This window comes from Vanacampus margaritifer, chromosome 11 (assembly GCF_051991255.1).
Source record: "Vanacampus margaritifer isolate UIUO_Vmar chromosome 11, RoL_Vmar_1.0, whole genome shotgun sequence".
Lineage (NCBI taxonomy): Eukaryota > Metazoa > Chordata > Actinopteri > Syngnathiformes > Syngnathidae > Vanacampus > Vanacampus margaritifer.
Window position 1 is genome coordinate 21,811,114 of NC_135442.1, and position 25,712 is coordinate 21,836,825.

Sequence of the window (25,712 nt, forward strand, 5' to 3'; positions counted from 1 at the left end):
ATATATATATAAACATTTAAAAAAGTAAAAATTAATTTCAAAAATAAGAAACAAGATTCAAAAAATACAAATAAACAAAAAAATAAATGTCAAAATAAATATATAAATATAATTAAATATCAATCAATAAATAAAAACGCTTTGCTCTCACATTTATTTATTTCATGCTGTGCAGATGCTCTGTCAGGTCAAAATTTTATTAATGTTATTAATGGGTTGGTCTCTGCTATTGCAATCATATATATCATATATTTATGTTTATATATGTAATGAACCTCATTATATATTTATTTTTGTATTTATCCCGACAATTATTTTTTGAATCTTGTTTTTTTATATATGTTTTTATTTTCACTTTTATTCACTTTGATTCATTTATTTATTTAGTCATTTATTTATTTTTAATGTTGGCAAACTTGGTCCTCCATACTAATCCTCCTCTTCAACTAAATACAATAGAAGCCAACGTTTACCTTGAATAAAATAAATCTTATGTACTATGATGGAGGTCACATCCATGCTAGGCTACAATATCTCTTGCATCTCTCACGTACACAAGCAGCTTCCCTGTTTAACATTTGTATCCTCTTATGCATAATGAAAGCCCACCAATCATTCCCAGCGATTACCATGATAACAATCTTTCAGACCACTTCACTTGGGAAAGTTAAATGGAGGCAATTTATACAAATTGATCGCAGAATACCATTATAAAGAACAAGCCTGACTCAGACAGATCGGGCACATAGCCAGCTGTTGGATTTAGTTGTTATAGTATTTTTATCTCACACAGTAGGAAATAATGGGACTGCTTTCTCATAAATTTGAATAAAATGTTGTTTATTTTTCCATACACACTAATCGCCCCTCAGTCTTGCTCATTTATGTGCTTTAAATGATTGAGGCATGACCCTCCCTCCACACACACTTTCCCAGAGACAAATCCCTTGTTTGGATCGACAGCTGCTGATTTATATAGTGAGAGGACAGAAAGCAGGACTACTTGTTTGAGCTCACATGTAATTAGGCCTTACAGCAGACATTATCAGAGGTGCGAGAGGCAGGAAGCTCTTAATGGCCATATCAAAACTTACCTAAGTACATGCAGCAACCTGACACATACACACTTTCTACACCTCAACTCCTGTCAATATGACTGAATAAGAGTAGCCGTTGGCTCTCACGACACTTGCAGCCAAATGAATCCTGGCACCATAATGACTGTGCCAGACCCATAGCCATAAACGAGGGGCTTACTCCCAAAACTATTATGTTTGGAAGTGGGTGTCGTAAAGTACAAACAGATGCACTTAGTTAAAAGACCTATGGAACCCATCAGTAGTTTTGGTGATAAAAGCAAAAACAAACAAACAAACCCCAAAACAAAACAAAAAAGACAAATAAAAGCAAAGACCCAGAAGTATTTTAAAAGCAAGAGTGCTCCTTCATATACCTCTTCACTAGAGTAAAGAAACAATTTAGTCTAATTTAATAGAGACATATAAAATGTGGCAAGTATTTTATTAGGAATCATGGACTACATTAACTCATTCACTGCCATTGACGGTAATAGACGTCAAAGATCCATTTTTACTGGGCTGGCGGTGAATGAGTTAATAACCCAAATATTGGCAATATTTGGGTTTTGAAAGGCCATGTAAACATAGAAAAAAAAACCATTTTTTAGTCTACTTTTTACATTTAACCGTTACATTTTAACATGAGTATGTATAATTTTTTACTCGATACATTTTCAAAACAAGGTCGTTACTTGTTTTTAAATGCATGAAAACGATTAAAATACACCACTTGTAAATCAATACAGCACAGAAACACACTTTTTGAGCGAGGGGGAAACTGACTACTCTATTAGTATGGTGAGTGATGTGAAAATAGTGTCTTAGATAGTTAATACAAGAAATAATATCTATTTGTGTAATAATGTCCATCTGTTTAGATCAGGATATTGTTAGATTAAGGCTCTTAATGATTAGATAGGTAACTTGAGCTAGGCATTTGTGGTTGCTGTGACTTATAAAGCAGGAAACGGGCTTCGCAGTCTGGCAGCCTGGTAACCTGGCGCCTGTGTCGGTCCTCTTGGTACTTTGCGCAAATCAAAGTGCTCTCCCCCATTGTCAAACCACCGCTTGAAGCAATACACCAACTCTCAAGAAGTTGTAATGGCTCGAGTAAACAAGTCATGTGACTTTCTTCAACCTTAACACATGAAAAGACTTGTTTCTAAGATTAGGGTTGTACCCATGGATGTCATTTGTCAATAACTGATTTTACATGGAATAAATTGTCACTCCTTGGCAATGAGTGTTTTATTGGTGGCGCCAATAATTGAAAGGGTTAGCAGGTTCCGGCAGGGAGTAAGAAAACAGATGTGCAGGCCATGGCTGACTCACATGAAAAATTGCCCTGTGGGACTACAATGAAAGCCCGTTCTGATTGCGGAACCCCCATTTATGTAGAGTCATAATTACAGGCACATGCACACACACACTGATATAGCACAGGAAAAAATAATATCACCAAGCAGAGTAAGTAAGGGGTGTTCATGCAAGAGTGTGTGCTTATTTTAGACTTTTGCTAAAGCAGATATATGGAGGACCAAAACTGCCAAAATTAAATCAAAATAAATGAATAAATAAATGACTAAAAGTGAAAATAAATTAAAACATTTTTTTAGTAAAAATTAAATACCAAAAAATCTATAAATGGAAATAAAAACAACTATATATATATATATATATATATATATATATATATATGTGTATATCCATAAATAAATAAAAGTAAAATAAAAAATTAAAAATGAGATTCAAAAAATAAAATACATATAAAAGTAAATGTTGAAATAGATACAAAAATAAATATAAATATAATTAATCAATATCAATCAATAAATAAAAACGCTCTGCTCTCACATTTATTTATTTAATGCTGCAGACGCTCTGTCAGGTCGAAATGTTATTCAAATGAGGGGGCAAGCCAGCGGGACTTCCTTGTTCGCCGACTCGCTCACTTGACCAATGAAAGGCAGTTTGCAACAGCGGGCATTTTGACCTGACAGACCATGTGCAGCATGAAATAAATTAATATTTTTATTTAATGATTGATATTTAATTCTATTTATATATTTATTTTTGTATTTATTTAGACATTAATTTTAATTTTTTTAATCTTGTGTTTTTATTTATTTATTTATTTTTATATTTATTTATGGAGATATATTGTTGTTTTTATTTCCATTTATATTTATTTTGTTGTATTTAGTTTTTGAATTATATTTTTATATCCTTTTTTTTCACCTTTATTTATTTATTCATTCATTCATTTGGTCCTTCATACAGATACTGTATAGTCCAGTCAGCCACCGTGCCGCCCCACCAATACACACATATATATATATAAATAAATAAATAAATATATATATATATATATATATATATATATACAGTATATATATATATATATATATATATATGTGTGTGTGTGTGTGTGTGTGAAACGTGTTTTGTGTAAGAGATGTAGCCATAATGACTCATTTATAACGTTTCTGAAAGTTTGCAGCAGAGCTCTATGTGGCCTTAAACAGTGCATAGTCTTTGGCGTGTCCCCCGTGACCTTGACATAGGTAAATGAAACCACATCTTCCCCCTCTGAGATGAACAGGACCTACTCTACATTAGAGCAACACCCCTGCTAGACTTCTTGAATTGATGCCAGCAGGACTCAAGACCTCCACATCTCCAGCCAGCCAACTCTACGGGCTGCCAGAGGGGGGAAATGTATATTTTCCCTGGTAAATTTGACTAATACTAACACAGTGATTTTCTATTAGCAAAGGAACTTGCATTGATCCCTATATGAGCCCCTAGCGTCCAAGCCAAACACTGCTGTTGTGATTAACAGTGTATTTATGCACACACTCACACCCATGTGCTCATGAACCAACATATAGTTAAGTGTTTGTGTATATAGTTGAAAGTAAAAACCCCTCCTCCCAATGGCCTCAGCACCACATCAGTACACACAACTATCTCCCTCTCCCCAACTGCTGCATCAACAGTGAAATCTTTCTTTCCTCAAATGGTGGACATTTGCCTTGGCTGCTGCTTTTGTCATGGGAACCTCAACAACTTTCTAAAAGCCAATCTAATATTTTTCTGCCCACCCAACCATTACACCCTCGATGGTAAATTTGATTCTGAATGCCTCTTTTTCTAAAATATATAAATTGTCTTTCATTTACCTTTATAGGGATGGTCACGTACCAGCGCTCTTGTTAATCATTATTTAATCATCAATGCCATCAGGCCCATCCACCCAGTGCTCTTTTAACTACAGTATAATATATTATACTGTGGTTTGCGTTAGTTCTGTTGTTTTTTTCTGTCACGGATTGGGTTTAGTTTGGTTTTTGCTTGATGTTCACATGGGAGAAAAGAATATTGTACAGACATTTCAAGACATGCGTGTGTCCCAAAGAAGACGCTGAGGACGTTTAACAGCTGTAATGTATAATCTAAGTCTGGAGTGGCGCTGTAGCCACAGGAAGTTAACAGAAAGTGTAGCAGAAGAATCAGCGAAGAAGACGATAGGCCAAGACTTTTGATGCTGTGAGGCCGCCATATTACTCCACCCAGAAAACGTTTCTCAGCATACGATCCTATACATTTACAGTATACATATATATATATTAACCTACGAGCTGTACATGTCTAATCTATACGTATACGCATCGTTTATACACTAGTCTGGAGGAATAAGATGGCCGCCCTGTTGCTTCAACGGCGTGCACGAGCGTGTATGGGCTAGATCAGTGAGACGAACACAGGTGAAGTGACAATGGCAGGTGATTCCACTACAACAACATCACGCAAAATATTTGTGCGCGTTTTGAAATCTTTCCACTCTGGAGCCCGGGTCCAAAAGTGATCGGTTTCAAGCTCTGAAACGGCGCCGCCGTGTGGAGGAACTGCCCAAACGGTAAGAAACTGGTGCGGACAAATTGAAACGTGCTTTCGCGTGGACGGGGCCTTTGTCCTCATATTTCTTAAGGCCCCGTCCAGACGGAAGCAAAGCCGGCTTCGTTCCTAAAACAAATCTTATACAGACAGAAGCATTTCAAGACTTGCGTGTGTCCAAAAGAAGACGCTGAAGACGTTTAACAGCTGTAATGTTTATGCCAAGTCTGAAGTGGCGCTGTAGCGCAGCCACATGGAGTTAACCGAAGGCGTAGAAGAAGAATCAGCGAAAAGACGGACACTTTTTTATACTTTTTATTTATTGCAATCTACAGAACAAAATGACTCTGCATGTATCAAAACAACATGAAAAAGACGAACACAGGAGAAGTGACAATGGCGGGTGATTCAAATACAACACGCTTGTTGAACGTGGGAATAAAGAAGCAAATATTTTGCTACATAAGCAAGCTAAGGAGGCTGCGCGAAACGACTACGGCACGCCGATCCGCCATTGTTGTTGACAGACTGGCGGTTTGAGCGCAGTTACGCGTGAATTGGCGCATACGTCATCAATCTGCGACAACGCGTCGTCATCGAGCTGTGACCATTACGTCATCACCGGAGGAGTATCATGCATATGGTGACCAGTCGGACGCGTACGGGGCCGCGTTTTGAAATCTTTCCACTCTAGAGCCCGGTTTCAAAAGTGATCGATTTCAAGCTCCGAAACCGCACCATCGTGTGGATGAACGGCCTAAGCGGTAAGAAACCTGTGAGAATACATTTAAACTGGCTTTCGTGTGGACGGGGCCTTAGTCAGTCATGATCTGTGGTTTGATTGTTATCCTTGTGTATCTCCCCGCGTCTCATCAAGCCTGATCATGTCCACCTGTGTTCGCCTGCCCTTCATCGTGTGTCAACCAATCAGTGCCCTCAGCCAATTGTGTCTTGCCTAGGTGTTTCTCGTTATGTCAATTAGTGTTTGTGTATTCTGTTTCCTGGTTTCCTGGTTGTCCTTGTCGAACCATTGTTGTTTATCATTTGGATTATGGTCTTTGTTGTTTTTGTGTCTGCCTGCCAGCGCCTTGTTTACCACCCCGTTTTGTTTGATTAAAACATCTTTAGACTTAACCTCTGCCTCCTCGCCCTGCTTCCCTGCACTTGGGTCCACAACCACCTGCTCATCCTGACAACAGTATGTGCGTATATTGTGTGTATATTATACAGTATATACTGCACATCATATGTATTGCTAATCCAGCTGCATTAATTATAAATAATGATCTCTCCAGACTTGAAACTTTTGAAATACATTTTTAGTCTTTTATTCTTATTGTGCTTTTGCCACATAAATAAATAAACGAATGAATAGTTTTTTTCCCCCCGGCCCAGTCTCTATCTACATCAAACAGCAGAGTTCCAATGTGTAGTTCTAAGTAGTAATATCACCATTCACCACTAGATGACAGACATGGCTTACCAGATTGTATATTGCCATATATTACAATGTGAATAAGACCAATATTTTTTTTGCAGATTTCGAATGACATGCAGGACAAACATAATACCTAAATAATTAAAAATGTGAGCTGTTTTTTGTGGAATAATGCACAAAATGAGTTCCTTCACTGTTCAATTGCTGTTCAGCAGTTTTTTACCGTTCTTAAATGGCAATTGTTATGCACGATTTTCTTTGCACAAAATAAAATCATCTGGCTTCAGATCAATTTTTTTTACTTTTTCTACTTAAAATATGTTTCTGGATCTGATTTTGTAGTGTGCACCCACAGGTGAAATAACTATTATAATTTTACATTGATGAAATTAAATTGTGTTTTGAATTGCCAGTATATCCTCAACTGGTTGCACACAATAAAATCATCTGGATTCAGAAATATATATATATATATATATATATATATAGTGTGGTGCTATGTGGCTCCCCAGTAGCATTGCTGAAAGATTGTGGCCGCCTTCATTATTAATGCTACCCATCCCTGGTCTACAACACATGTAAACCATACAATTTTGCTTCTCGAACAAGCCATACAGAGAACACTGTGAGAGAGTTCAATCAAAGGTTTCGAAAAGTACTTTCTCTTAAGTAAACCAGCAGTATGCGTAAGGTGCTGATGAGCCATACTTTGGGGTCACCGAGGTCTTATACTTTTTGCGGTGGGTCTACTGAATATTACTGCAGACGTAAAGTATTTTTTTTTGCTATGTTCTTATCTGTGTTGCCGTCCAACGCAAACACCGTCTGATGAAGCACATATTTACCACCTCAGCCTCTACTCGTCTTATCTTACCCTGGCAGTAAATAAGGTCTTTGATTGAGACTGTGGCTGCCAGTGCAGGCCATTAGATGGCTGCCTGGTTCTATATGGGCCCTGTGTACTCTCAAGGCCGCAAAGCAAAGGCCTCCACACAAATACAAGGCCAAATCTTGACCACATGATCACCACTCACATGATGGAACACAAAATAAAAGTCACTGGGATGGTGACAGTCAGTGTGGGCACCACATTGGAGTGAGTAGTGGGGTTTGGAGGTATTAGAGTAAATAGTCTGTTCAAACAAGTGCACGTAGACAGCACAGTGGTGGTCACTAAGGTGGTTGGAGGAAGAAAATAACACCTCTTAATAATTTTTTGCTATTCTTGACTCTCTTTGCAGTTATTAACTCACTTCCAGACATTTTCACTGAAGCAACCCGCTTCGCTCCCAGCTGTTTTACTGGATTTTGACTGATTTTGTCCACACAATATTCTGTTCTATTGCTATAAAACATGGAACCTACGAAAAGACTCGAGTCTCTTCTTTCATCAGGTAAAAAAAGGATATTTGTATCTGTTTCCGTTTTGCAGCAATTAGCATTAGGGTGTAGCTAAGTTTTAACATTATTCACAGAGCTGTTGAAAACACTGGCGAAAAGAGCTTGTTGCAACATGGCCCTAGCTGATCTCTTATACTCTGCTGCCACCTGCTGCCGTTATTTGTAGTAACTACCATTGCTTTAAGCCACCTCTTCATGTCAGAAGCTGTATCAAAGCCTTGTGTATGCTCTAGCATAAAAAAAACCCCATAAATAACAAATAAATAAGTTTTTTTGGAAGTGAAGGACAGAATATTATACGTATTAATACCGTTTTGGGGTCTGAATGAGTTAACTCATTAACCCCACCTGAAAGTAAGTGGTTCTTACCGTCAACTGGATTAATGTAATCTGGCAAATGAGCTGCCGCCGCTGCTGCAGCTGCCGCCGCCGCCGCACCGCTCTGAATCAAGAGGTCGCCATATGGGTTTCGCTGGCTGGCACTGGCCATCAGATGGTAGTATTCTGTGGGGTTGGCCCCTGGTGGTGGTGGAGGGAGTGTGAATAGCGTTCGGTCTTTTAAGTGTTCGTGGGTAGCTGAGAACGGAGAAATGGGAAGCACAAAATCAAGGTCGGTTTGAAACATCAATATTAAATCTCTGTAAAACACAATAAAAAGAAGCAGTTCCATCATAACAGAGGATTGATTTTTTATCAGTAATTTTAATCATCAAAGGAAAATTTTATTGTGTCTACTGTATTTTTTTTCATGTATTTCAACATGCAAAGAACATATTCACATACATGCAGTCAAGGGAGGCGTCACAGTGATGGGCCAGCAAAAGGTGTGTATCTTTCCTTTTTTAGTTTTGACATAATTTTGCTGTTGTTAAGTACATTACAATGAGAATACGTAATATCCGCTGTCTGTCTCCCATCTCAACCCCACCAGTCTTAGTGTGTTTGAGGTTACTTCCTTTTCCTTGCCTCCATCCCCAAGTGCTTGCCAGTTGGTTTCCTTATACAAATCGATAGTGAAAATGTAATTACCTTCTTCTTAAATTATTTGTTCATACTTAAATGTTTAAGATCAACAAAAGTAAATATTAGATCAAGATAACTCAAGTAGACATAAAATGCACAATTTAAATGGATTTTATTTATTAAGGAAACAAAACCATTCAAAGCACCTGCCTCTGACTGGAACAATACTTTGACCCTAAACCTAGCAATTGGTGGTTGGGACACCTTCAGCAGCAACAACTGACATTTTCTATAATTGGCAGTGAGTCTTTCACACGTCTGCCGATATTTTGCCTATTTGGATAGTTTTCAAACTTAAGGTTATTTCAATTATAAGTCTGGATGACAAGGCCACTCAAAACGCACCCCAATTATTATTCTTTTTTTAAAGCCATTTCGAAGTTGGCAAGAGTTTACAGGCTCTTGTTTATGAAAAATCCTGCGGATTCTCAACCTAAACTTGAACTCATAATGACTAAGAGGGTATGAAATTACTTGCAAAATTGACAAAAGGGAATTGTCAGCTTTATACTGATACCCCGACCAATACCGCATGTTGGGGGTTCCCCACGTGCATATCTACGACAACCGCAAGGTAATAAGCGATTGTTTTTACTATAATTTGAGACCAAAGAATGAAGCCAACTGTCTTGAACTTGGGTATTAAGATGGACAGTGATTTTAAATTGGACTAGCAAATTGGTGCTGTTGTCAAATCCATCTTTTTTCATCTTGGGCAACTTGCCAAGTTTAAGACTCCTTTCTTAGCAGCACTGAAGTAAGTAAGTAAATAAGCTTTATTGGTATAGCACTTTTCACAGACACAGGTTACAAATTGCTTTACAGGGTTTAAAAACATGACATAAAGCATGAAAAATACAAGAGGGGAAAAGAATGTCAACACATTTATGGAACTAAAATGCATTCTTAAACAAGTAAGTTTTTACGTAATTGTTTTTTGAAAGTATCCACTGAGTCCAGGGAGCAAAGTCCAGTGGAAGATCATTCCAGAGGGGGGCAGTAGTTTTGAAAGACCGGTCTCCGAGAGTATTAAAGCATGTTCATGGGACCATCAGTAGGTTTTTCTTTTTTCTTAAAAATGGTAATCCATGCTGTGAAGCACTTTAACTTTTGTAGTCAGCCAGTCCTGCTCCAGTTGGTCCAAAACTGGACTGTCTCCTAACTGGTGCTCATAAAAGGGAGCACATTACATGACCCCTATTTTAGTCTCTCTTCACTGGCTTCCTTTGCAATTTAGAGTTCTTTTTAAAATTCTTCAATTCATCTTCAAATTTCTAAATGGTCTTGCCCCACCATACCTCTATGAGCCCTTCCACTAATATGCAACTGCCCAGTGCCTCAGGTCAGCGGACCAGACACGACTGGAGGCACTGAGGACTAAGTCCATCCTCTCTGAGCCTTTTTAGTCCCATTTTTTGAAATGCAAATTTTGAAAATGTTGGCCTACTTAAACAATTTTGCGTTGTATCTCAGAATCTAACCTAATCTAATGTGATTTCCCACTCATTGCATAGTGGGTCACATATATGAGGAGTGTGGGTCTTAACCTGTTCAACGCGTCAATTGCCTTGAAATAAAATCTGTTGTGAATTGATGCCTGCATTCCTTTTTCTCGCATTTCCTGTCACACCCCACTGGTGATAAGTTTCAGACTTAAAATCAATCTGCACTTATTTTTATACAATAGGTCTATGCAGTGCATAAGCTGTCTGTCCACCAACCTCTAACAGTAGTAATCTAGTTATACAGCGTGACTCTTGGCTTTGAATTGTTTGCATATGACCATATCAACAAACACAGCAGAATGATAATTTGAATGAATGGTAGAAGCTACAGTACTGCAAAACATTAATTGTTCATCAACAATAATTAAAAACAAAGTTTCACTTTTTTTCAACTTGTTTTTATGTTGACCCAAAGCCTATCAGTGCGGAAACATATTCGACCAGGTTATCTGTGAATTACAATAAGCCGCAGGTTACATTTGTGGTTTCCTTGGCTCCCCACAACTAATAAACACAGACGTGGGAATGTTTTCTTAGACAGCAAAGAAGAAAAAAGACACTTTTACCAGCATTATATGCCTGTAAGCTGCTTTATTGATCATCAAGTAGGTGAAATGTTTTGGCAATTGTAATAAATTATTCATTTATTACAAATGGCTGTCATCATTAATATTAGTTTGTACAATTTATGCTGATATTATGGGAATTTAAGCACTTTATTACAATTGGGTCTTATTTTGCATTATGTAATTGTAGTTGCTTGAATAATAATGCTACGTCTGATTTAAGTTGCCCTGAAAATGGATTATAGGGTCTGATAGGGCTGTGCAATTACCGGTAATCGAAATGCAATTACAATTTCTATTACACTCCACAATTACAAAATCAGCATCATAAAAAAAAAAAAGATTATTAATACTAGTTATTGAGTTGTTTAAATGTATGCATTTGCTCATTTTTTCCATTTTTTTTTTTACAATAAAAAAATAAAAACTAATTTAATAAAATTTGTTTCGTCAAAAAGGAGCTTGCGTTATTATAGTGTTTCAAAGAATTTTGTCTTAATATTTTTTATTAGTTTTTTATGTTTAAACATTTTCTTGTTTTGTACCATAAAAATAGATAGTAATAACAATATATATATTTTATAAATATTTTTTTATTAAAAATTCTGTTTGGTCCAAACAACTTAATATTTTTAAATGTGTAAAAATGTTCTTGTTTTGTACATATATATATATGTATATATATATATATATATATACATATATATAAATATATCCGTATATATATATAAATATATCCGTATATATATATATATATCCGTATATATATATATATATACATATATATACATATATATACGTATATACACACATATATATATATATACGTATATACACACATATATATATATATACGTATATACACACATATATATATATATACGTATATATACACATATATATATATATATACGTATATATACACATATATATATATATACGTATATATACACATATATATATATATACGTATATATACACATATATATATATATATACGTATATATACACATATATATATATATATACGTATATATACACATATATATATATATATGTATATATATATATATATATATATGTATATATATGTATATATATATATATATATATATGTATATATATATATATATATATATATGTATATGTATATATATATATATATATATATATATATATATATATATGTATATATATATATATATATATGTATATATATATATATATATATATATATATATATATATATATGTATATATATATATATATATGTATATATATATGTATATATATATATGTATATATATATATATATATATATATATATATATATATATATATATATATATATTGGTGGGGGTAGAAGATCTTGAAGAAGAAGAACTTTGTATTATCCACGTGATTAGAAGAAAAGAATCACTAGCTTTAGTGACTTGAACAACACTCCAATGCAGTTTTTTCACAATGCTATATCTGTATGAAGGACCAAATGAATGAATAAATAAATACATAAAGGTAAAAATAAAAACGGATATAAAAATATAATTCAAAAATTAAATACAACAAAATAAATCTAATTGGAAATAAAAAAACACTATACAGTATCTCCATAAATAAATGTAAAAATAAATACAAAAATAAAACAAAAGATTAAAAAAAGAAGACTTTTTTAAATAAATGTCTAAATATATACAAAAATAAATATATAAATAGAATTAAATATCAATCATTAATAAAAACGCTCTGCTCTCATATTTATTTATTTCATGCTGCACACGCTCTGTCAGGTCAAAATGTCCGCTGTTACAAACTTATATTTAACTTATAAATTCTGTTTGGTCCAAAAGGAACTTACATAATTATAGTGTTTCCATTATTTTTAAATTCTTAAACATTTTCTTGTTTTGTACAAAAACTAAATAATCATGATTTCAATTATTGCCAAAATAATAGTGATTATATATTTTTTTCTCACATAATTGAGCAGCCCTTGGGTCTCATAAAAAAGTTTCAGAGAGTGAGTGCAAAACTTTAAAATAAATAATAATAATAATAAAATTTAAGCAACATCCCTTTTGTTATTTTTGTATTTTGTTTCATTCTACATTGCAGGTACATGGTAGGTCTCACCATCGGCAGGGCTCAGTCCTCGTGCCGCAGAGATCATGGAGAGGGTGGGGCTTCCGTGCACTGAGCGAAGGTACTGCTCCATGTGGGGGCTGACGTAGGGATGTGGCGGGCTGAATGGAGACTCACCCGGCCCAGTCGCTGCATGAGGTGATAGACGAATCAAGGAGATGTCTGAGATTACTGGACTGCCAGTCAGTCCTGGACCTCTGTGGTGATAGGAAACACACAGTCCTTAAATCAGCATTTTCAAAGCTTTTTCCCAGCCCGCTGTAAGTGGCGGGCCATCAATTTGCGCATTTTCGATATTTGTGGCTCGGCTCGGTCCCCGGCGAACAGCGGGGGTCCATTATATAACTAAATCAAATTGCAGTTATAGAAAGTATTAATACTATAGAAAACCAAACCCAACAGCATACAGCTGTGCCACTTTTAACATATGGAAAAGAATCGATGACAAACAAAACTTTGAAAAATAAGTCAAACACATCCCACTCAGCTGCTGATCACACTAGCCAACACACATACAGTATTTGGGATGAGAATGATTCAATGGTTTTAGGGCATTTTGATGTCTCTAAATCAAAAAATGACATTCCCCCCCCCAAATTGGCTCTTTAATTTTTGAGATATTGCACATTTTTGTTTAAAAATGTGCTAACTATACGCAAGTTATGGCATTGGTATTCTCTTTTTGCTCCAACTTTGAGCAGGCTGGGTTTGTCATTTCAAGCATATCCATACAGTATTATTTCATTCTTGATGTGATATTTTGAAAGACGACAAGCATTATTGCAGAGAGCCAGAGAACCCACAACCTCGCGGATGGGAAACGACCACTCTACCACTGAGCCACGCCGCCCCAAATCAAGACATATTCTGAGAAAATTAGGTAATATTATCAGTAAACAAATGCAAAAAAATTGGGGCGTCAAAGCACAAACACTGCTTTTAGTAATGATCAAAAAATATTAAAATCAACAGCCAACAGTTAAAGCATATTATCAATCACTTAATTGTCATATCAATATCTCAAAAACTACAGCCAATTCAAACAAACGGATAACATTTTTGGACTCAGCAGCCCAGAATTACCCAGGGAGAAACTAATTAGATGTATTTGGCACTCTTTAATTAATTTTTTTTTGGGCCAGAGGCCAGTAAATGTATTAATTTGTGCAGATCATTACAGCCGTGTTTTGCTAGTCAAGTGGTTTTGTTCTGACAAACCAAATCAGAGGGTAAAAGAGTGGCAAATTTGAAATCTGATTGGTTGAAGAAAAAGGTCCAGTGCTAACATACAGTAGTTTAAGTTACATTGGTTAGAACTACTGATTTTGAAGGGCCATTGCTGATTAGATTGACATGGAAACACACACAAACTCTAACATTCACAATTCCACATAGACGTACTGGAAGCAATACAGTAAAAAAAACAACAACAACAAAAAACAGCATAAACTGTCTAAAAAAATTATTATATGCTCTTTTGACAGAGAATTGCACTCTTTGGCTAGTTGTGTCTGAAATGGAACAAAGTCCCAGTCATCTACATGTACATGTACCAATTTATTGGTATCGCAGACTGCAAAGTGAAAGTCGCTTATAGAAAAACAACAATTTCAGATAAACTGTTGACAAAGGGAGACAAAGTGATAAGATGTGGTATCAAGGAACATAACATGATGTACTGAGCTCAGACTGATGTTTGGTACAATGACAGGCAAACTATAGTGACAATGAAGTATTTGTGTCTGTATCTGCTTACATTCTGTCCTTTCACCAGTTCCTTCAGCTAATACAAAGTAATCCTTTTTGTTCGCCTTCTCTTATTGGGCCCTGAGGGTGCAGACAAGTCAAGACTAAAACCTTTCATCTGTGTGTCAGGAAGTCTTGTTTGCTTTGGCAAATCACATCAGGCATTACAATGTAGATGATAAAATCCTTCAGAAGTTGCCTCTAACTACCTTTGGCAAAACAGAAAGCCTTGCTAGAATTCTAAGATAGCCCTCCTTTCTTTGTGGGCTGTATATTACATTTGCGATGTCTAGAGAGTAAGCAGAAGCTCTGCAGCTGAAAAAGAAATATGTAGGAGTAGTTTAATACTTCTTCTGCCAAGGGGTAAAACACAAGCGAGTCCCTGGCCGCTGGCAGTGGCTTCAACACTTGTTCGACATACTGTAATGTTCTTCAGCACTGATAAGCAGCCTATTGCTCCTCTGTGTGTGGTAACAATACCCGGTAGCCTTAAGGGGCTCCTGATAGGAATTATGGGTATGAAAATCAGCATATTATACACAGAATAAACTTGAAGTTGTAATGGTGTATTATCAAGAGGATAATAAGGGATGCTAGCCCCAAAAACAAAGAAGAGCTGACAAGCATCAAGGAAATCTGGGCTTCCAAAAATCCCAGGCAATGCCACACCCTGATTGCATGAATGCCACGGGGCATCAAGAAATTATATGGCAAAGGGATTCCAAACCAAGTTTGGAAGATTGACAATTTTTTTGTTTTGAAAACACCATATTTGTACTATTTTTTTCCCCTTTTTTTCTGCAAAAACTGAGAAGTACATGGTGATTTCTTCACAGTATTCAAATTTCTTTGAATTCCTGTTTTTGTGGGTTTCATGAGCTGGAAGCCTAAATTATGTAAAAATAAATAAATTAATACAGGTAATATTTATATTGTGGGCCCTGAATCTATCTATCTATCTATCTATCTATCTATCTATCTATCTATCTATCTATCTATCTATCTATCTATCTATCTATCTATCTATCTATCTATCTAGCTATTTATCTGTCTGTCTGTCTGTCAGTCTGTCATGTAAAGAATGCTGCACTCATCAGGTTCTCATTGACCCATCCCCGCACTCAACAAAACCCTCCCTACTTCAGGCTGGGCCAACCAACCTAGAGCTTTGGCTCTTGTTCCATTTCCAGCAAGCGTCTGCAGACTGCCGGCCTTGTCTGAGAGCCAACTTTCTGCCATCAGGCCCAGTCTTCACCTACAAACAACTATAGAGAGCCTTCTGTCTCGAATGAGAGGCTAGAAGTGAGAAGAAACATTCACCACATGTAATGTACAAAAACACACTTCCTTTGGTCCAAATCAAAGCTGCACACAGAAAGTTTGACACTGCCTCCTCAGACGACAGCTTGGCTGTTCCACTCAAGGTCTTGCTTAGGTGGAACTAGCTCTTGTAATGTAATTATTTAAATACTTTCATTGACTTGTATTTTACACGAGGTATTAAAAAGCTATTAATGATAAACATTTTTTTTTTTATGAACAACACCGTTCAATGACATGGACAAGGCAAATATAATTGTATGCAATGGAAAGACTAAGGAAAAGACAACACAGATATTTGTCAGGTTCAGCCAACCTAGAACATTTAATAAACAATAGACAAGAAAGGAAGACAAGACTTGATTATTTTTACTCGCGAGGAGAACAGACAGCGATGTGCTCAGCTACAATCTCCTAACCGCTCTTATTTACAGGGCGTTCCAACATGTTTCAGTCCTTATTTGTGATAAGGGCACAGTTCCTTTTCTGCAGCTGCAAGAGCATGAGTCATGCTTTGCAATACTATAAGAGTAAATATGGGATAACTTATGTACATTTATTTAAACAATATTGTAAAGCTATGTTTATCATTTGTTTCTTGGCTGATAGCTAGCCCACATGTTTAGTGCACACAAACGTGTAAATCACTCATAGGACAAAAAGTGGGTATGAGATCTTGATAATAAGGTGACATTTACAACTGTCTGCCAAGAGGTTTCAAATAATAGTCTTGCCTGGTAAGAACCATTATTGAAGCCTAACTGACAAGATGTTACTTGAAGTCTGTGTAAATTCCAAAGGCTTCAATCCCAGAGGTTGAATGGGAGGCTGTTTGAGGACCTCAGAGCCCTTGGAGAGAAATAGTCTCTTAATCAGCAGCTGCCATTTATAGAAACCACCACCATACTTCAACACAATGGGTGGCTGCTCACTCAGGGACAAAAATAGTACTTTAAGAATGGACATACATTTAAAAATCAAAATTGTTTGTTTGTACTGCCAAGGATGGGAGGAAAATGTGAGATAATGTGTGTTTGTTATTGCGTGGCATTATTTGAAGAAAAAAATTTGGTCATGGCACAGCTTGTTCACCTCATAGTACACACATACTCATGATGAGGCAATGATTGCATCATTACATCTTAGTAAGAAAAAAAGAGTGATTTAAACAAAAAGGTGAAAGAAGATAATTTTGAACAGCTCACATTTTCTTTGAAGCTGATAAACTGCTTCATGATGATGTGGCTTTACTAGGGATTGCCAACAACCTCAGGAGTCACGATACGAAATCAATGCGTCTTGCGGTGCACATGTATACCAATAACATGGCCTGACCCTGGATCCAACATGCAACAGCATGCACTAAGACATGTCCGGATAACTTTGCGTCATGTTAACCTGTCATGTTTAGAGTCTGTTTTCCTTGTGTGTCTTCCTTGTCTTGTTAAGTGTGATCCTGCCCTTCCTCGTGTCATCCAATCAGTGCCCTCAGTCACTTGTGTCTTGCCCAGGTGTGTCTTGTTGTGTCGTTAGTGTCTGTGTATTTTGTCTCCTGTCTCCCCCCTGTCTGTGTGGGTTCATTGTTTTTCCCCATGTCATGCTGCTCGGTTTTTTCTTGTTGTTTCACCCCCATGTTTTGGTTTTAGTTTTAGTTTTGGTTTTAGTTTTAGTTTTGGTTTATCTTGCAATTTAGAAGATCACCTTTTGTTTGAAGTAATTAAAATCCCTTTTTTGATTGCAACCACTGCCTACTCGCCCTGTCTTCCCGTATTTGGGTCCTCAAGCTTCCCCTTCTTGACAAACCAATACAAAACAATGAAGTGGGAAAGTGCACCAGCCAAATGTTTCATCGACAAGTTGTATTTAATTCAGTGTGGTGCAACTGGCCTTGTGTACAATGATTGCCTAGTGAGAGGGACCACATCTGTTTTTGTACTAGGTCAGGTTCAGCCACAGACCTTACACACAGAAACCTTGGTCATATTTCGGGTTTTCAGTGTGCCCAGTGACTGCTTACCAAAATGCTGAAATGCCAACTGTGGAATGAACAGAAGATCCTTTTTTCTCACCTACTGCAACACTGTTAAGGTTCTGGAAGGAAAGGGCTGGAGTTTGTATGGTGACTACCTGATCAAACATGGTGGCATGGTGGTTGCAAGCTTTCTCGGCTTGTGAGATTGCACTAAAGATGCCCAAATAAATGAAAAATAAATAAATAAATATACTGTATATTCAATGGGGGAAATGGGGGAAACCCCCCAAAACAAAATGAAAAATTATTGAATCTGCGGGTGCTGAACAGCAAGCATGATAGTATATTGAGCAACCCACTTTCATGATCACACACTTGACCTTGTTCTGACTTATGACCTTCAATTTAAAAACAATACCATTCACACAAAATTCTCTCCTATCTGACAACCTCCTAATCACCTTTGACTTCCTGCTAGTTGATTACAGACTGGCAGGCACAATGTTGTCTACTTGAAGCTTATCAGATTTTAACTTTGCTATATTCAAGGGGGCTATTGCTTCCATTTTCAACTCCGGCCCCCTGTGGGGACGCATGTGACCTCAGGGAACTTCTTCTTCTTCTTTTTTTTGCTGTACTAGAATAATGTGTAATTGCACATCCACTACAGTAGGTGGCAGTGCAAGGAGTACTTACAAAAATTTTATATAGACAAATGACATTTTTTATCAATACGGCAGAGAGTTGGGGTGGGCGCAAAATATTTTATTATTATTCTAAGCGTGACCCCAAAAAAAAAAAAAAAAATATATATATATAAGAATATCACAACAATTCAGAGGTGGGTAGAATAGCCAAATGGTACTCAAGAATGAGTTGTTACTTTGCAATAAAAAACACTTACTAAAGTAAACGGCAAAATTAGTCCATCAAAATCCTACATCAGTTTAAAAAAAATAAAGAGTAAAAAAACTAAACAAAAACTAAACAAAAGCTAATATTTACAGACAAGGCCCTCTGTAATTCCAGAGTATCTTTCTACTCGGTCATCCCTAATCCAAAAACAACAATACATTTCTCTTCAGTACTTTAATGAGCCTGACAAAATACAACAGTACTATTGGTCCATGTATCCACTCTCAGTTTTCATGCAATGTTCAATCATGATAAGGAATCGAGAATTTGAATTTCTGCAGAAAGATTCCATGGAAATGCTGAAAATTTAATGCTATTAGCTGAATGCTAAGATTTGAATGCATGTGGTTATGAAGTAAAGTGAAAGATAAATTACTACAGTACTAAAATGTGGTCAAAGGAGGGTTTGAATCCAGATTCTCTGTGGTGGAAGGCAATTGCTCTAACCACTGAGCTAATTTGAATTGTTCAAAATCATGAGCTAAAAGCTAACATGCATTTAATAATTTCAGTGAAATTGTAATCCATTTCCTAATCTGATAGACAGTTGGTATACATGTATATCACTTAGCATGATGGCTACATGTATATCACTTAGCATAATGGCCATAGATATATTTGCAATGTACAGTCAAAAGTGGGATTTGAACCCACAACCTCCTGATTACTGGACAATGCACTTGACCAACTGCGCCACTGAGCAGTATGTAAAGTCTGTCGCATTGAAAATGAATGGGGAAAAGTTGGTATTTAACGTTAAATTGTGCGAATACTGTAAGTAATGTCAATCAGACTATATATACTCAGGAGGTGTGAATTTTGATGAAATTTGAATGGTGTAAATCGAAAGTATTATGAGGGAGTTGTTACATGGCAAAAAAGTGTAGAGAATAAAAATCACAATAACATATCTGGGAATGCTTCAGCATTCCCACAATTAATCATCTCAGTAATTTGGATACAGTAAGTTGGATAGCAAATCTGGCATGAAGCGAAATGTTGGAATGGTTAGCTCGTACATGGTGCCCTAATTGGTGTGTTCAGCCAAGCAGCAACTTCTGTAACAAAACAGCATGTACCAAAGTAATCTTGCTTGATGACAACTTGAGAACAATTGCCTTTGGGCCTTCATTACATACTGTTTTTGATGTTTCATAGGACCTAAAACCCATTAACCTCAAAGCAGCCGACAGCTGTTGAAGTCTTTCGACCAAATGTCTTGCACAGACGTCCTGCCCTTTTTTGCCAGGATGACACACCATAGTCGTATTTGACACTCCGAGGAAGAACAGCTGGATGAAGGTGATAATGAGGTGTTTTCTGTCTCAAAAGAATCACATTTAACAAAACAGAATGAGTAAAGTAACTCTACTTTCTCTTTCTCGGCGTAGTATCAGAGGGCATCAGATAACTGAACATCAACTGTGTTGGTATGGCACGTAACTTCCTAAAGTATCCATTTAATTTTAGTGATACAAAATTCAGCCAGCTCTCATTGGTGCTACCACACTGTGTAGCAATTATGTTAGTGAATTGACAATTGTACTGAATGAATTCGTAGTCCTATTGTCACAAGACAATAGAGATCCGGATGTCATGTGACTATTTCTATGAACATGCCCGCCCCCCTGCGGCAGGAAAGTAGCGGCGCCACATTAATGGACTAAAATGGCGAGGAGGGCTAAAACGTATCCGTCAACTTTACGCCCAAGAGCATTGACACTCACTTTGATAAAAAAGACATGATATACATGCGCGAGGCGGACATGTTGAATTGCCCATGAAGTGTCAGGCGGGCTTTTTTTTCAACTTGCTGATGTTGCTTCGTGGAATTACCTATTCTCATGCCGGTGAGTGCTTTCAAATCTGATCATTCAAAGACTTAATAAATTTGTACAATCCGGATTTATTTCCCCTTTATGGGTGGTCAAAATGTCAATGAAGTTAGCAGTTTCATGCAAGTCTTGCAGTGTTACGGTGTGTTGGGTACGATAGCAACTTAGCGGCTGCTAATTGGACCGCAGATTCTGTCTACAATGGTGAGGACTAGAACTAAAACTAAACAAAAACTAGCGTTTATCCGTGCGCAAGGTGGACAATGTTGGATTGCCGATGAGGAGGAGGGCTTTTTTTTTTTATTTACTCAGCGACGCTGCTACATGGAATTACCTACTCTCATGCCGGCAAGTGCTTTCAAATCTAATCATACAAAAGCTTTACAAGTTTGTACAATCCGGATTTATTACCTCATTATGTGTGGTCAAAATGCCATCGAAATTAGCAGTTTCATGCAAGCCTTGGAAGTGTAATTTATGTACGTTAGCAATTTAGCAGCTGCTAATCCGGCCGCGACCGCCATCATTTATGCTGCAAAAAGTCTTCTTTATGGTGTTGGTCAGTTATTAAATTCAACTGTGTAATATCTATTAGCAGCACAAATGAACAATGATTATTTCCCCCACATTTTGCGTGTTGTAACAGTTAGTATCTGCTGATTCAGCCACCATGTGCTCCAAGTGCGCCATTGGCTATGCATTGGTTCCTCTTTTGGTAGCCTAGAGCATGCTCAATCCTTTTTTTTGCCTCTTCTCGTTGTGGCAGCTGGTCCACAACAGCTGTCCATCATATTTAAAGTGTGCAGTTTGCCGCTTACTCAAAGAAGCAGACACGTTTTCTATGCTGACAAAATGGCGTCGCTAATGCCCATTTTGGGACGCGTGACGTCAACATCAGGATTTCTATTGATCAGGTTTTATAAAAACAAATGTCTATTTGATGGGCAGCGTGAATGGAGTCGAAGAAAACTTACCCATGCATGGTGTGCAGGGGGTGTGGTTCATAATGGTACCGCCCCTCATGGTGTCTCATGTCAATTGGGATGGGTGAGTGAAATGTAGGGAAGATATGGTGGACACCTGTAAACGAAAACAGCATTGAAAAGATTAAAAAGGAAAAAAAAAAACAATGAATGCAAGAGGAAAAGCTAAACATCAAACGACCAGAGACAAGAAATCCTGGGGAGTGTCCTCACCACAGCACGAGATGAACTACCATTTTACAGTTCCTGTAAGCCATGAGTAATTGATACCTTCTAGTCTGCCGGTGCCTAATGCCTGAAGAGCTACAGTTAATTAATGGCTTTTCGTATCCAATAATACCAACATAGATTTTACACAACAATGAAAGTGTTTTTATGTGTGAGACAAAGACTGCACGAACACCATTTCCTGTCATAAAATGGTCTGACGGTTATGGGAAGCCTCATTAGAACAACACACAGCTGATGTTCATTAATCGTTGTCATGACAGCTGCATCGAGATTCTAAAAATATTTGAGTTCAGTTTAGGAGAGCTCGTCCCCAAATTTATTTTCATGTAAAAAATCCGAATAGTTACCCCGTTTTTCTTAATGTGGCATTTTACAGGAGGAATAGTTACAGTATGTATGTATCGAACTTCAACCACTATGGTTACATGCACTCAACAAGGCAGGGTTAACTGCACTACTACTGGATGAGCATAACACAAATGAAATGATAAAGAAATAAAAGATCATATAATTGCTTCATAAGCTAGAAAAAGCAAAAAGGAATGTACTATCGCATGTACTATATGTAGCTAAGGGATGGGACACCTTGCATACAACTTGTAAAGTCTCTTCCCTGTACTTTTGAAAAAAAACCTAACATATATATATATATATATATATATATATATATATATATATATATATATATATATATATATATATACATATAAGTGTATGTCTTGTTTTTTAATTGTACACTTTTATATTCTACAGTATCACAAATTTTGTATTTTGTTTTGAGCATTTAAACAGGATACTGAAAATGAAGGTTTTACGTTGTCATTTTTTAACTGGACAATATTTAATTAGTTTAGAACTCATTTTAGATTTAACTAACATTGCTCATGAACCTCCCTTATCAAATTACAGTACACAATGATGATGTTTTCATGACAATTAAAGCCTGTGTCACACAGGAGCATTTCATATGACATTTGTAGTAATTTTCGAGATCCAAAATAAGTTCAGACTTCGCTTATAAAATGAACCCTAAACAGTAAAATTCAAACATGCACCATCAGTCCCTGCCTTTCAGTCTGTGCACTTGTCTTTGCACTCACTTAGTAGGCCAAAGACTTTGCGTTTCCATTGAGATCTTTACCACTGGATGTCAGCCAGAGGCTCTCTCCAGCTTTTGTATTTGACACAGTCAGCAATTGCCGAGTCAACATGTGTACACGTGTACAAAGCCAAGAGAGGCACTCCATAAATGCATGAGTGCAAATAAGTGCATGGAAAAAGGGGTGTGAGTTTGTTTTCACAAGTGGGACCAGACGTTTGGGCACTCTGTGAATGACGCTGCATACTTTGCATTGCCTGTCACATTCTCGGGTGGACAGGATAGGAAGGGCCCAAGAGACTCCACCATGACAATAGACAGCCACTTGAAGTCAGAACTTATTTGGGACACAATAGAGCTGATCTTATTTTGTCTTTATGAATGTATACGTGTGCTAGAGACTCACTAGTTTACAAGACACTTCCATTTTTTGGCCAGGAACTGTCAGAAAGACTGGGGGGTACAAAAGTTTTTTTCTGTCTTGTTATGAGTTAACACTTGTTCTCTTGTATGTACTCTTGTTGTGAATAATATCGTCTTTATCTGTGGTCCAATGTGTGTTATATATGTTTGTAGCTCACGTAACTTCGCTGAGTTTAATTGCCTCGTTTATGTTTGCCGCGCGCTTAATTGTCTATTAACGTTGTCGAGCTGCGGTGCTAAAAATAGAATGGTGCCATTTTACGGCTCTCGCAGATGCTGATTATAGCTCTTATACATACTACATTATAGTTGTAATGTGGCTTTTTCATTTCCCTTTGAGTTTTATGTATACTAAAAGAGATGAATGACGCACGGAGAATGTGAAACAGGAAACGGAAATACAGAGCAGCCTTCCAAATTAAAAGCATGGATTTCAAAGCAAGATATAATTAAACATCACACAGTTAACAGCTTGAGGAATTCTTAATAGGGCTGGGTATCGATTCAGATTTCCAAAATCGTTACACAATTCAGAAGGGCCCGATTCGATTTGATTCACATTGATTTTCAATTCAGTTAAGGGTTTCGCGCAGTACTAATTTTACTTTTATTTGGAAGACTTGCAAATGGTTGAAACTTATTTCTCTTACTTGGTGCATTAATAAAAATATGAATATTTACATTTATAATTGAATCCAATGCAGTTAGATTAATCATTGACCATAAGCTGATCAAAACAATAAATAATAATTGAAATAAATTACAACTACAGTGCTATGTAAATAAAGTATGTAAATACGGTTTTTATGCTAAGGTTCCAGTGGTTAATAAATAAAAAAAAATTGACATAAGAGACACAGTCATAGTCCATAATTATGCATCCACATTTTGTGTTTTTATGTCCAATTTCTTACCTTACTTCTTTTGGGGGATATTTGTGTTCAGTCTTTTGCTTTTTCTTTCATTTAATGTACAGTTTAATGAGTGCCACATGCATGCACTTCGTTTAATAATGTGGCGGTAATGCACCAAAAGCACCTGACAACCGCAATAAGAAAGAAGAAGAAGTCGTGCATTACCGCCAGTGGCCTTCTTCATAGCCATAGGTATCTATGCTAAAGAAGGGCGCGCTAATGAACCAAAAGTATTTGACAACCATCAAATGGAAGTAGGAGAAGCAGTCCGTAGTCTTGTGTAAGTTATAGTGTAGTATGACTTATTTACTATTTAGAGCAGCAAAATGCGCAGATAACGATCAGGATTCTACTTTTGGCTCCAATGTGACACAGAATTTTAGTTAAGGTAAGCCATTTAAAACTACTGCAAAAACAAAAGCTTTTCCATAGTGCATCTGTCTAAACAGCGTGTGTTTGCATGTGTGTATTTTTTGAGAGGAAGACCCGCGATGCGATCCGCTTGCATTAAAACGTAGCCCATTTTCAAAGTTATATAGCAATCAGCAGTTCATGCTTGAGCTGTTTCCTTTCTTTGTAAGCACTGGGCTCCTTTTGGGGTACTCTGAATAACAGAGGGGCACATTTGAACAACGCTCACACGAGGTTTTGAACGAGTACGTGCTCGCCTCGGGCACATTAATTTAAACTTTTAATAAAAGCCGTATTAAATGTATTGATACATGGTTTTAGAAATTGATATTGGGCTATGAAAAGCAATATCGATTCGATATCGATATATCGATATTTTAAACCCAGCCCTAATTCTTAACATGGTAGATATTACTAAATGACTTGAAGCCCTATTGCAGGGGTAGCCAAGTTCGGTCCTCGAGAGCCCCTATCCAGCCTGTTTTCCATGTTTCTTTCCAATAACAAACCTGAATCATGATCAGGATCATTATCAGGTTTCTGCAAAGCTTGCTGATGAGCTGTTTATTAGATTCAGCTGCGCTGAAGAAGGGAGACATGGAAAACAGGCTGGATAGTGGCTCTCGAGGACCGAACTTGGCCACCCCTGTCCTATTGTATTGAATTGAATTCTTTGCACTTCACTGTATTCCTTAAAAAGTTGTACAACCACATATTTTAATTGGGACTTTTTTTCTGGTCACTGGATTATTTGTTTCATCATATTTATCGATTTTTAAAGAATTAATTTTATTGTGTGCTGACATCAACAGGTA

General features: G+C 36.7%; 1 protein-coding gene across 2 annotated transcripts in view; it reads right to left on the minus strand.

Annotated features, from left to right (window-relative positions):
* gli2a (GLI family zinc finger 2a) overlaps positions 1 to 25,712 on the minus strand; it is a 94,640-nt gene that overhangs the window by 18,905 nt on the left and 50,023 nt on the right. For both annotated transcript variants that reach the window (XM_077579776.1, XM_077579777.1), the window contains 3 exons: positions 21,811 to 21,916; positions 13,040 to 13,245; positions 8,185 to 8,391 (listed from right to left, as the gene is read on the minus strand). In XM_077579776.1, the coding sequence (XP_077435902.1) occupies positions 8,185 to 8,391; positions 13,040 to 13,245; positions 21,811 to 21,916 (519 nt within the window). The remainder of the gene's footprint in view (positions 1 to 8,184; positions 8,392 to 13,039; positions 13,246 to 21,810; positions 21,917 to 25,712) is intronic.